Below are 12,524 nucleotides of genomic sequence, written 5' to 3'. Positions count from 1 at the left end.
TTGCCTTTAATAGAAAGCTTTCTGAAGCAGTTAAATGCTATTCTATTAGTTGTTTCAAAAATACGTTGTCACAGAAATACAGCAGCTGAGGAGACAGACAGCGCGAGTGGCAGACTTCATTTTCTGGGCAATATGGAAACAGCCCTCTCTCCTCCTCTCCCAGCCTGGCAGCTGCCACACAGTCCAGGTTTCAGAGAATACAGTTGAGCTGAAGCTGCAAAGACATATTAAATTCCAAATTTTGGAGAACACTCTCAAAGCCCGGCTGGTGCTTTTGGTAGAGCCGGGGAGATGGGTAGGAGCCATCTCAGCAGACTTGCTGGGCACAACACTTGCGAGGAGCACAATAACACAAAGCCCTTGGGCTTTGTTTTCAGAGGTTATCATTGATCAGTTTTGAGTTCAATAAGCCAGACCAGACCACGATTGATCTCTCCTCATCGCTTCTGAGTGTGGCAGAGGAGCGCCTTTCCCTCCTGCCTCCCACATCCCACCCGATCTCACACCCCACCTCTGATTATCCTGCTTTAGTGCTCAATATGCCACTTCCCTTTCTCAATATTTAGTCGCTTTTAGCTATTTGATGTAATCCACAGCTCGCTCTTGTCCAGATACCTGCGTAATGTTTGGGTTATTTAAACAACACAGTGAGCAAACCAATATTGAACTGTCAGGTTTAAGACATACTTTCCTCATTCTATTTTATTTATTTCCCACAGAACAAAAAATAATCAGAAACTACCAGATTCATGCAAGGTAATCTTTACTAGTAGGAGAGTAAACCAGTGTGGCATAACAGTGAATTTTCTATCTAGCCATAGAGCAAGGTTTGTTTGGCAGTTTTGTTTTTATAAAAGCAAATGCTTTAAAAATTAAACCAATACTCTTCCTCTGGGGAATCACAGTTTGACAGTAGCTCCAGAGACATTCCTCCGTCTTCAATAACCATTCAGCAAACTCCCAAAGTACCTAAAATTCAGCCTAAAAGTCCTAGAGCACTGTCGTCTTCTCTCTTTTTTTCTGATTTTCCTTTTTGAAAGTTCCTGCCCTGTCCAACCTTCACATCAATTCCTTAAAGCACATACCACCCAATTCTGTCTCCTCTGGTTAGCCTGATTCCCTGGTAACTGCAAACACATTTAAAAGCCAAAAAACAAGAGGAAAAAAAAAAAACGTTCCTCCTGCATAGCCCTCCAAAACAAGGCTGGCTGCTACTCTAACACAAAGTGGTCCCTTTTCTGTTATTCTCGCAACAGAGAAACTAAACCAAAGCAAGAACGATTTCTCTTACTGCTGCTTGTGGAAGCACATGAAATGAATTTTGCGCCTGCATACTGGATTAGGGGGTTGCTCACCACCTGCACAGCCATAAAGCCACAGGCACGAGCCTTTTTTAAACCACACTCAGTAATGCGATATTATAACTTTGAGAGTTCATTGTCATCTGTGGAGACTCAGATTAAAAGCCCTCGCTTACACATGTGAAAATATCTCAGGTAATTTTGGCACAGGCTAGACTAACGTAAGAAAGGAAGGGCAAAAGTCTTAAGAGTCAGTTTGGAGACTCGGACAAACTAAAAACCAGATTAAAACCATGAAACAAATTTCCTGCCTTGAATTAGCTTTATCTCTCAGTGTTTGCCTTCACATCATGAAGGTCACATACACATCTTCCCCCACCAAGTCCATCTGACAACAAACAAGTCCTTGAACATTCTTTCTCCCAGGTAATAGATCCTCAGTCAATGAAGAGCTGCCTCTTTCATTTGTCCATGTTACAGCACGTGAGAACACGGGGGAAGAAAAATAGAGCACGTTGCTTTTACAAAACATCAGTGAATTACCCAGCTGACTCCCTGAACAGCTCAGAGCAGGCAGCAACTGGGAAGTATCCAGCTTTTTAATTCCTGTAATCAGGTCATCATGAAACAGATACTTACAGGATTAGATGGCCAACTTTTCGCCTTTTTTTTTTTTTGCCCCAAAGTCCGAAAATAAAATGTCTCAAGTTCATTTGGACAGTGGCATATTCCCCACTCCCCCACATTTTCTAATGGGGCTGAAAAATAACTGGAATTTCTGTTGACTTTCCTGTTTGTGATGCAGCACCTTCCAAGCAGGTAGAGAAACTCTGCACATGAGGTTTTGAGCTTGCTTTCCCCATGAAGAAAATCTAGAAATGCCGTTTGACATTGCCAAAGGCTTCAGTTTCACTGTTCCTTGCCAACGAAGCAAACTTTTAAGTGCCAGCACTTCAAGTGCAGAAGACTTTGCTGGAACAGATTAGCAGATCACAGAAATATCACAAACGCAAGTCAAGTGCAGCAGGGTGAAAAGACAGAAGGTATCTAATGATACTTGTTGAAATGTAAACAGCTTAACTTCTCTCCTCATTGGATTACATCATGCACAAGCCTGAGCTTACCCAAAGTGAAAATACAGCTGGAGAAGAGTTTGAACAGTCTTGTAACCAGTGAAGAGCTGGAAAGCCAATATTCATCCAAACACAAGAATACCATATGAACACAAGTCAAGAACACATCTCCATTTACCGTTTTGAACAGCAGGTCAAATGACTCATTACAAAAAAATCTGCCACCTTTTAAAATGAGAAACAAATCTGCAGAAGTCATCGATCCGCTTATCTTTCTGAACCACTTGAAGCTAAGTCTAAACCAGATGAAGCAGTAGCAATTATTCACTCAGCTCGAGTGTCAAGCAATCAAGAATTCCTTTTAGGGAAATGTATGTAGACAACAATAGCAAACTCATTGCTTTTAAACCTTCAAAATTTAAAAAAAGCATCAATTGCAGAGAAAAAAACCCCACTGTACTTACTGGAAAGGACCGTCGTGAGGAAGATGTAGTCGGAAAAAGATATGAGTCCACATTCTCCAAGCGCATAAAATATGCTGTCCTCATCAGCAAACTTCTCTCGCTCCTGGGATAATTTCTATTTATTCATCCGACCCACACCCCAAAAAGAGAAAATAAAGCAATCGATTAGAGAAACAGAAAGCTTTATTTGTCTCCTTACCACCAAGCCATTCCACGTACACACACCTCTATCTCCATTCATATTCAGTGGACCTTTTCCAGCCTTCAAATCTGTCAGAAACGCCTTGCAAAGATTAGTGCTTCCCCATCTCAAATGGGGGATAAAGAATTGCACAATATTAATTAGTTGGTTTAGCCTAGCTGAAATACAGATCAATAAAACTATGTCCGTTTTGCTTAAAAGTGTCTGAATCTTTGAGAGGTTAGTGCTATGAAAATGGGATTTTGTAATATAGGATTCAAAAAGGAAATAATTATATTTCACCAATAGCATTTTAGTTATACTCTGTTGTAGCAGTAGCCAAGAAAGAACTACTTCCCATGAATATAAAGTATGATCAAAGTGACCAACAACGCGTAATTATCAGAAGTGTGTTTAGCAAGCTCACTAGGAGGACCAGGACCAATCTCAATCTCGCTCTTGCTCCAGTTCTTTTCCAACACCTTGTTTTAATGGAAAATACTGCATGTGCTTTATCTCCCTTACTAAGCTAAAAATCCAAGTCCCTTTGATCCTCTGAAGCTTCAAAGACTGAAAAGGATCCATAAAACTGTTAGGAGATGCACACTGAAATCCACGCTGGTGACCCATTTTAAGAACACAGCAGGAGGAGGTGCACGCACACACACACACACAGAGGAAAACAAAATTAATATAAAGAAAAGTAGGCGTGGATGAGGTTATTCCACAGAAACCAGGTCATGCAAGCACAGAAGCATGGTGAAAGCAAGGCTGAATTTAGAAACGGTTTTAAGAAAAACCACCGACAAACACCACCACACGAGGGTCCAGCTACACAACTGTCCCCCACCGTTACCTCTGTCTAGCGGAGGTCCCATCATATACAAGATAAAGGAAAGAAAACTGGTTAACCAACAATAAAATAAGCAGGCAAAACATAACATCAAGTTGAATGGTTAGACTTGCAAAGAGAAAGAAAGTTTTGAAGCAACCAGGTGGTTGCTTTGACTGGGCACCACTAAGAAGCCTAAGTAGACATCCCAGCAAGAGTTAGCACGTAGCCTTTCCAGGTCAGACCCACTGTCTGCAGCTGATGTCTCTCATCCACCTCAGGGTTGATTTTGAGAGAACTCACCATTGTATGCGACTGCAGAGTGGGGATGAGTTCAGCTAATAATTTAGATGAAAATTTAACCCGTATCTGGCTCGGAAACCACAAGAAAAGAGACAAAAATAATCATATAGATCACCAAATAATACAGTTTCCAGGGAAAAAAGTTCAGCTCTACGGATCAAATAAAACTCTTCCCAGGAGCTCTGCCTTTATCATCTGGATAGCATCAGGAATTTAATAAGAGGCAAATCACTGACAGCAGACAACATGCTAATGGCATTCATTCACGCAAAATAACTGCTATTTATGCCTACGGGATACCAGGTTGAAGTATCATTTACTGAAAAAAATGTTTTTGCTTCCCTTCCCATCGAGACAGATCCGAAGGAAAATTACACGAATGCTTACGTTAAAGACAAACAAACAACGTCTGGTTTTCCTTTAAACTGAAGGGAGGATTTGTGGAGAAAGCAGTTTTCTGCGATTGCTGCCGCTGGTGCTGCCAGCGGCATCTCACCTGCCCGTGTGATTTATTGCCTCTTCCTCTGGTTGCCTGTCTGGAGCAGCATTTGTCATGAACTAGCTATTAGCATCCTACTTCACCCGCTTAAAGGATCCCATGGAAAAAACTTCAGACATTGGTTTATTAGTTTTTATGGGTTTCTTTTCTGCACTTAAAATTCACAGTCGGCATCAAACAGCTCAAAATATTCCTCATAAGCTGAAAACCACATCCACAGACTAGCCATAAAAAAAGATATTTAGTTGCTCTCTGAAATGCAAAGGTGTAGACAGATGGGAGGGAGAAGCATTTATTCACATGCATCTTACTTTGAGCAAGCTAAGTAAAATCTTTTCTTCACTTATTTTAAACAAGCATCTACTTGTCAAAAACCTGGGGAAGGGTACACTGTCGCTACGGTGCCCTGTCTGCCTGCAGCTAATGGGAAAGGGAATTGCTCCCACTGATCTTAACAGCGGAAAAATAATAACTGACCCATCATTAAGATTTTCAGCCTCTCAGCACTAGGACAGAAGTTTAAAGAAAATTCACAACCTTTGCTTTTTTTTTTTTCCTGGCTCACTAAGAAGCTGTGTGTATGGTTGCTTTCCACAACGTACGTGGGAAGCTCTTCCCACTATAGGAAAGGCTGCAAGCATCCTCCTCAGGGGCTGTGCCCCACCATTAAACGTTATATTTCACAGAATTACATTATAAACCCCAGGGGGAAAAAAAAAAAAAGATATTAAAAAAAATCAACCTACCTACTTTACAAAGCACAACATGGACTGTTGTGATCCCTCAAAGTTCAAGGTGGAGAAACCCAAAGTCAGTCCTCACTAACACCTAAAACCTCCATCTGTAGACGTCAAGCTTCTTTTCCACACCCTACTTTCCTTCCAGCATACTATACCATCGCTTCTAGCCAGAAAGGTAACGCATGGGATCAGAAAATGTAGGGAAAAAACCCTTCCCAAGTCTCCATCCCCTTTTAGAGAGATGTCATCTTCACAAATTAGTTATCCACACAATTTCAGGACAACTTTCACATTTGACACCCTTTTGTATCTGAACACAAGCTAATTCCCATAGTCAGTTAAAACAGTCCAATGTCTTCCATTTAAGAATTTTTCTTCTATGTTCAGTCCTTTCCCAAAACCAGAGTAATTGATTAAGATCATTCAGCACACCCAAAAAACTGAGCATTCACAAATGAGCAAGCCACGGAAAACAGTTTACAATTATGATACATTTTTTAATCAAGCAGTAGATTCATATTAAACAAGCACACAAACGCGCAAACATCCAAATTAACATGTAAAAAGAAAAAGAAATCCAAATGCACCATTGCTTTCAGCACAAGCATGGCTGTGTAAGTTCAGTGAGAAGCTGCCAGTCCAGTCTCAGTGGAATAAAACTTTTTACAGGCATTCAGGCAGAGTATCTTACAAAACCAGACATCAACAACAGGTATAAAAAAAATAATGTAATTGCATTTCAGAAGAGAAAGCTTGGTTTGATCTTTCCAACTCGGGCTCCAAGCCCAACAAACAGCACCAGAACGTGGGTTGAACATACCAGTCACAGTGACCAACCTCCCCCAGACCTGCGCACTGTAGAAAACCAAGTTGCATTGCTGTATGCGGGCAACTCCCCAGCCTTGTATTACAGGCTGGCTGCAAGCAAGGAAAGCACCCAAAGATGTATCACAAACTTCACATATTCTACCCCAAAACTGACCTACTGCTGGAGCCTCCCTCAAGTACATGGTACAGCTCCCAGGTAACAAAGGGTTTTTTGGGGAAAAAACCCCACTGATTCCTTCTGCTCTTTGCCAAATATTACCTTTATTTTGGATTTTAAAATTGTTTTCCCAGGGCTGAGTGAAGAGCGAAACATGTTAATACTTAATTATGCTAATCTGAAAGGAAAAAAAAAAAGACGTATATTTGCAAGTTAAAGGATGCCTTCTCTGCAAAGGCAGAGATGCCGCAAGGTGCGGCATCGGTGTTTGCTCTGCATTTCTAACCCGCATTTAAGAAAAGCCTTATCAGCTAAATCCTTGCAGCTCCACTTCATTTTGCATTTCAGAAACTACTTAATGAGCAGCATTTAATTTGCCACTTTGGGAAGATCACATTCTTGGTAAGTCACTTAGAGCTGACAGTTTATGTTTCAATCTGGAGGAGAAAACACTTTCAGCATATTTATTCACAATAACTTGTTTGTGTTTCAACATCACCTCTGTACTTCAATGAAGCAAAGCTTCAGGAATTTATCACCCTTATGTGACCATTCAACAGTGACTTATGCCTTCCGAAACGACAACAAAATAAGTACCCAAGTGCATGCAAGGTAATGAGTATTTCTCCAGAACCAGAAAGTAATTTTGTAGATTAACAAGGATTTTTAGATGAAGCGTAACCACCTTTTATTGACAAATGTCACCATACTCAGTTTGTTCCTTTTTAAAAGAAATACTTTAAGGTTACCAATACTGTGTAAGCAAACACAACAGCACAAATGTTTCAGTGAAGTCACGTCGCTGCAAAGCGATTCTCTTTCAGTCCCAACTGACCACCTTCAGTTATGCAAGCGTTTAAAAGACATCTGTTAACGTATTTCTTTTATGGTTAGCTGTAGGCATATAGCAAAAGAAGTTAAAATGCTCTATGTTCAGTGTTAAAAAGAAATATTCTCTTTTCCACAGCAGGAGTTTCCAAAAAATCTGTGTTACAAGAAATACAGACTATTTCTTTCCTTGTTTCTGAGTTTTCTGGCTTTATACGGTAAAGATGACCCTCCATATTCTTTGAATTTTGGGATATGTGTCTCTTTACAAATGAAATCTCTCTAACAAGAGGAAAAGAACCCCACATTGGTACTTGTGCACATAACATTGAGCAGTACGCATAGACACGATGCGCTATTAGTCCTGCTCGCACATGACTTGATACCTCGTGCTTTAATCAATAGACAGCACCCCTAAAAATAAAAAACTACTAGGAAATCCTCTAAGGATGGGTAAACAAATCTTTTTGTAAAATGTACGGAACAATCCATTTAATTCATGCATTTTAAACACTCCTTAGCACCTACCACGCATATTGTTTGACATCTTTAAAAGTATTAGCTAGCACCTGCCATCTCCTTAGCGCTACGCAACACTTAAGCGTGCGGCGACGCAGCTCCTGTTTGCCTGGTCCAGCAGAGCCTGCAGGACAGCATCGTGCTGGCCGGGACTACTCCAGCTTCTTCCCGAGCAGGGCTGTGTTTAAATCTCGGGAAAGATACATCGAGACAGTCGTAGATTAAACAGGTTTGCAGCAGATGCTCGGTATTCGTCTATCACACAAGACAGATAAGGGAAAACCCTTAAAAAATGCCAAGAAGCCCTTAAGAAACCCTTCAAAACTGCAGGCAATGCAGCCTGCTATGGTAACTAAAAATATTACCGCTTTGCACCCTGTCTGCATCAGAATTCTGAACCAGAGGTTTCAAACTGAGGGAGATTTTTCATTTTTGCTCTTTTGTTTTGAAGACATGAACTTTAAAGCACCAAAGCCATGGATTTGGAGATTTCATGACAGTTCATGTTGTTACCTCACTATCTACGTTAAGAAAACTGAAATAAAGAAATAAAAAGGCTTTCAGAATGAGATTTAAAAATTGAGCCATTCAGCCCAGATGTTCAAAAGCCGTTTAAGGGAAAAAGAGGCAGAGGAGGTCCTTCCAGCTGTGAAACAAGGACAAAAAAGGACTTGGGGGAGAGTAGAGGAATCTAGTTTAAAGCTAGCTTTATAACGTGGATGCAAAATAAGTCCTTTTAGACACATTGCTAGGGTTTTTTTATATATCACTAAGTAAGAAAAAAAGCGTTTAAGCTTGTGCTAGAAACAGCACAAGAACTTTCTGAAACTCATAAACCTCTTTTAGCAGTGGAGAAGTTTACAGTATCATTTCTAGCGGCTTTAGGTAATTTACTATGAAGTCTACATACTAACACAGGCAAAAGCAAACAGATTCTGCATGGCAAATCATGGTGGGTGAGCATTAGCACAGGAAAATGTTTTAAACTTACTGTTGGCAGATAGATACTGCAACTTATGACCTTTCAAGAGTTTTTAAAAGCTTTAATTTGGGGGTTATTTTATCTGTATATATACACAGGGGAACAAAAATGCAGAGCTGGACGTTAAATAGTTCTGCATACTCTCGCCCTCTGATGAATTTGGACATGTACAGAGAATCAAAAATTAGACAGCAAGTATTGCTAGGGGCGGTCTCCTGAGACTGGAAAGAGAAATCTGCATTCCCTCCTTCCAGCAAGGCTGTAAATATTCATCACCTTTAAAACAAACGGCACCTGAAATGCAAGGCCAGCATTCTGTATGACCAAGAAAAATGACACAGACTTTCCCGACCCTTCGCAGGCAGCAGACCCACTCATGCAAGGGAGAAACCCCTGCTGGAAAAGCAAATAGGAAAAGCCTCGGAAAAAGGGACAGTCTACACTTCTGCTCCCCTCCGCTGTGCTGGCTCTGTCCTCCACAGGGTAATGAAATCACAATCTGTAGGACCGCAGCGGGATTCATCATGGAAATTTGATGGGGGAGGATTAAAATTAGGTCCCTGACATCCCAAATCATGCTTCTAAAATGAGTTGACTTTTGACACCTTTGAATTTAAATGGCTGTTTAGGTCTCCGGATGGAAATCGGGATACTGCTTTCCCTTGTCTCAGCCCGCATTACCAAGATGAACTCATCATGTTTATAATGCACGCTGCTCCTTTTCTCTGATAAAAAAAAATCCAGTGTGAAAGCACACGAGGAAAATAATAATTCTGTACAGAAAGCTCAGATGACGAGGTCAGGGCCATACGCTTGGCACTAATCACTCACCAGATAAGAAAGAGGTTTGGAGAAAAAACACATGTAATCATGTAATTAGAGATTGTCATTCATGATCGCAAATGGTTTAAGGAGCCAAATTAAGAAACAACTAGAAATCTTACTCTCTCACTCTTCCTTCCTTCTCCCATCCAGACCTGCCCTCCTGCCATAGTCGGTGAGGTCAGGCATCTCCTATAACATTCCCTCCCACTCTGCTCAATCCATCCTCCCTTTCCTCTTCTCCCTACTAACTCCACGTCACCCAAGGACAGAGTTTTCAGAGCTCAAGTTTGTATCCCTTAAGTATTAAGCATTAATCTAAAGCCAGCAAAACTATCTAAGAGATTAAAGCCAAAAATGATCCCATAAACCACTTTCTAATTAAAAGACTGCATATACCCACTAAGGGTACTTTGTCACCAAGCTCCTCATTTTTTTTGCTAACTTCCCCTATGGATTTCATTAACATCACAAAGCTACATGGCAAACAAAGCATTTAAAGTATATTCCCCTCTCCACTTAAAAATAAACTACACAAACTTCCCTCTGCTTTCTAGTTCCTTTTCCTAGAAACCATCTTATGAACTATAGCATCTAAATATCTTCTTCCTAAAACATTCTTTAATGTAGTTCCCCCTACGTAGTTCTGTAACTTGAAAAACTCAAGTTTACAAAATAACCTTCCCCAAACTTACACATATTCGAACATGTGATGTTTCCCCACAGCATTTGGCCAGAGACACGCCTGTGCTTTCTTACAGAGTAAAGCTAACTTGGCAGCCTGAAGCAGAAAATGCCATTTTCCAACAGAGCCAGCTTTATCGTAGTCTCATCAAGCTGCAGAATAAGTCAGAAGCCTCAAAAGACACCATGAAAATAGGAGGACAGGGAGATACACATCTGAGCTTTGCTCAAAGACTTTCCCGTTAATAAAGCCATGTATTAACGGTTACCCTGAGGACTGTACTCTTAACAAGCCACATTCAAGTATTCCCAAATAAATCCTTTAGGCTAAGGATCAAGGAGAGGATTCAGGATTTTTTATTAAAGGAGCAGGGAGAAGGGGTGAGCATACACTGTCCCTTTTACATGAAAAGTGCATATTATGAGGTCTGAAGCACAAACTAATCAAAGCACATGCTGTCTGCTTTGTACCTGCCAGAAATCCTGGTGGAAGGGGAGAGGGTTAGAAAAGGGAAGAAAATGAGGGAATGCTTGGTTACACCAAAAAAACCCAAACCGTCATTAGAATAAAGACACAAGTATCGGAGATATTAGTAGCTGGAAGAAACGTCGCTAGGTACCTAGAAACCAGAATAAAAGAGGACATACAGCAACCAGAGCATTTTAGTAGTGCCTGCCAAACGAGCCCTGTGAAAACGAACAACAGAATTAGCGGTACAAAAAGACAACGGCAAGTAGAGCTCTGTCAAAACCAAAATACACTACGAACGTTTGGTAGAGGAGGTAGGAGAGGATGAAGCATGTTCTGTATGTGGACGTAAAGCAATCCAGGCGTCCACAGGGATATTTGGGCACCACGCATTTAGCTGTGTTACAAGCAATTAAGTATTTTCTTTGATGAAATTGTTTTCTATTAAAAACAAGCCAAGAGAAGAACGTGCAGTTCAGTGTCTGCACAGGTCCCAGCGAACAGGGAAAAGCAGTGAGGAACACAAAAGTAACTCAAAACTGCAAACCAAAGCAGATGGGAGAACCACGTTTGGCTGGGAGGAGAAAGCTAGCAAGCAAAGAAACCCACAAAGATGGAAAGCGGTGTCAAAGAAAGTCAAGAAGAGAAAAATCACGTCAGCTCAACTCAGATTTGCTGATTATCTGCAATAAACCGCATCTCTGCTTGCTTCCACCAAGGGTCACAGGCAAGAATTACCTCCCAGCAGTATGTTACGACGCTTTTGGGGACGGCAGAGGAACTTTCATATAGATGAGCATAAGGTTATTACCTATGTAAGAAGATGCCTCCTGGTTATTATGTAAATAGTACCCGCACACAGAGTGAAGGAATTCAAAAGCAGGAAATCTGAAATTGGACAGTGACGTTTTACAGAGATTATGGACTGGGAGAGCCGAACACTTATCTCCAAGCAAGCCGTAACCCAGACACAGCAGCTCAAACTGGTGATGCTGGGGACTCATTTATTTCAAACACTCTTACAGCAAACATTGGCAAGACCTCGTACAGTTGGATTTAGAGGAATCCTCACCTGTTTTCATTGCATCTAAGCTAGAGAAAGTGCTGAGTATCCTTCCCTGTTAACGGGCTCAGTAAATCAACCACACACGCACTTTACACCGCTTTTTACCGAACAGCTTGCTTTTGTATCATTTAGAGTTGCATCCTTTTGAATGAAGGTTTCGGAGGCACTTAAACATCACAGGAGCCCAAAGCTCTGATCCAGTGTTTGGCTCCTGAATAACAGCAGGATTTTGAGCCTGGATCTCTTGCTGCAAGCTTGGGTCTACGGCAGCTTACACCATCCTGGTGGAAGTCTCACACTCCAGTCTTAGTTTATACACAAAGCAAAGGACCCAGAAATTCAGGCTAATAAATAAAAGGTCCTTTTCCTCCTCTTTTAAACCTGGCAGCGAGATCCTTGAACCCACCAGAAAAGGATGGTGCATCTACCTCCAGTCCTTCCCATGGTAATCCTGCCTGAATACATTTTTTCAGGCTCCTCTGCTCCCGAGATACTTTTTAAATTATCTGGCAAGAAATCTTCCTCCTGAACTGACTCCCAGAAACTCTTCTTCAGTGAACACACAACTCCAGTTACAGGGCCTTGGCAGATAAATGTAGTTTAAGCTAATCATTGTGCTGGTCCATGATACAAGCCTGCATTATAAAGTGGAAGTGAATGTCAGCTGTTTTACTGGCCCTTAGAGAAACCATCTGAAGTATTTTCCTTCCCCTTCATTTTGCTATTGCTCTGATTACTCTACGGCATCCCCAAACATCTAGAGATGTAAATATAAA

The 12,524-nt window shown here is 41.1% G+C and overlaps 1 protein-coding gene across 3 annotated transcripts in view; it reads right to left on the bottom strand.

Moving 5' to 3' along the window:
- Window positions 1-12,524, bottom strand: part of MICU1 (mitochondrial calcium uptake 1) — a gene marked incomplete at its 3' end in the record, with an annotated part of 94,768 nt that overhangs the window by 46,712 nt on the left and 35,532 nt on the right. The window contains exons 5-6 of one of the 3 annotated variants that reach the window (XM_082001907.1): window positions 10,685-10,696; window positions 2,839-2,953 (exon numbers count right to left, since the gene is read on the bottom strand). In XM_082001907.1, coding sequence (XP_081858033.1) covers window positions 2,839-2,953; window positions 10,685-10,696 — 127 coding nt within the window. Of the gene's footprint in view, window positions 1-2,838; window positions 2,954-4,154; window positions 4,221-10,684; window positions 10,697-12,524 lie in introns of all 3 variants that reach the window. The other 2 variants (XM_082001906.1, XM_082001908.1) reach the window with 2 other exon arrangements.

The sequence above is a fragment of the Phaethon aethereus genome (genome assembly GCF_964289735.1).
Source record: "Phaethon aethereus genome assembly, chromosome: 7".
Lineage (NCBI taxonomy): Eukaryota > Metazoa > Chordata > Aves > Phaethontiformes > Phaethontidae > Phaethon > Phaethon aethereus.
The sequence above is the reverse complement of the archived record's forward strand: the minus strand, read 5'-3'. Positions and strand labels throughout refer to the sequence as shown.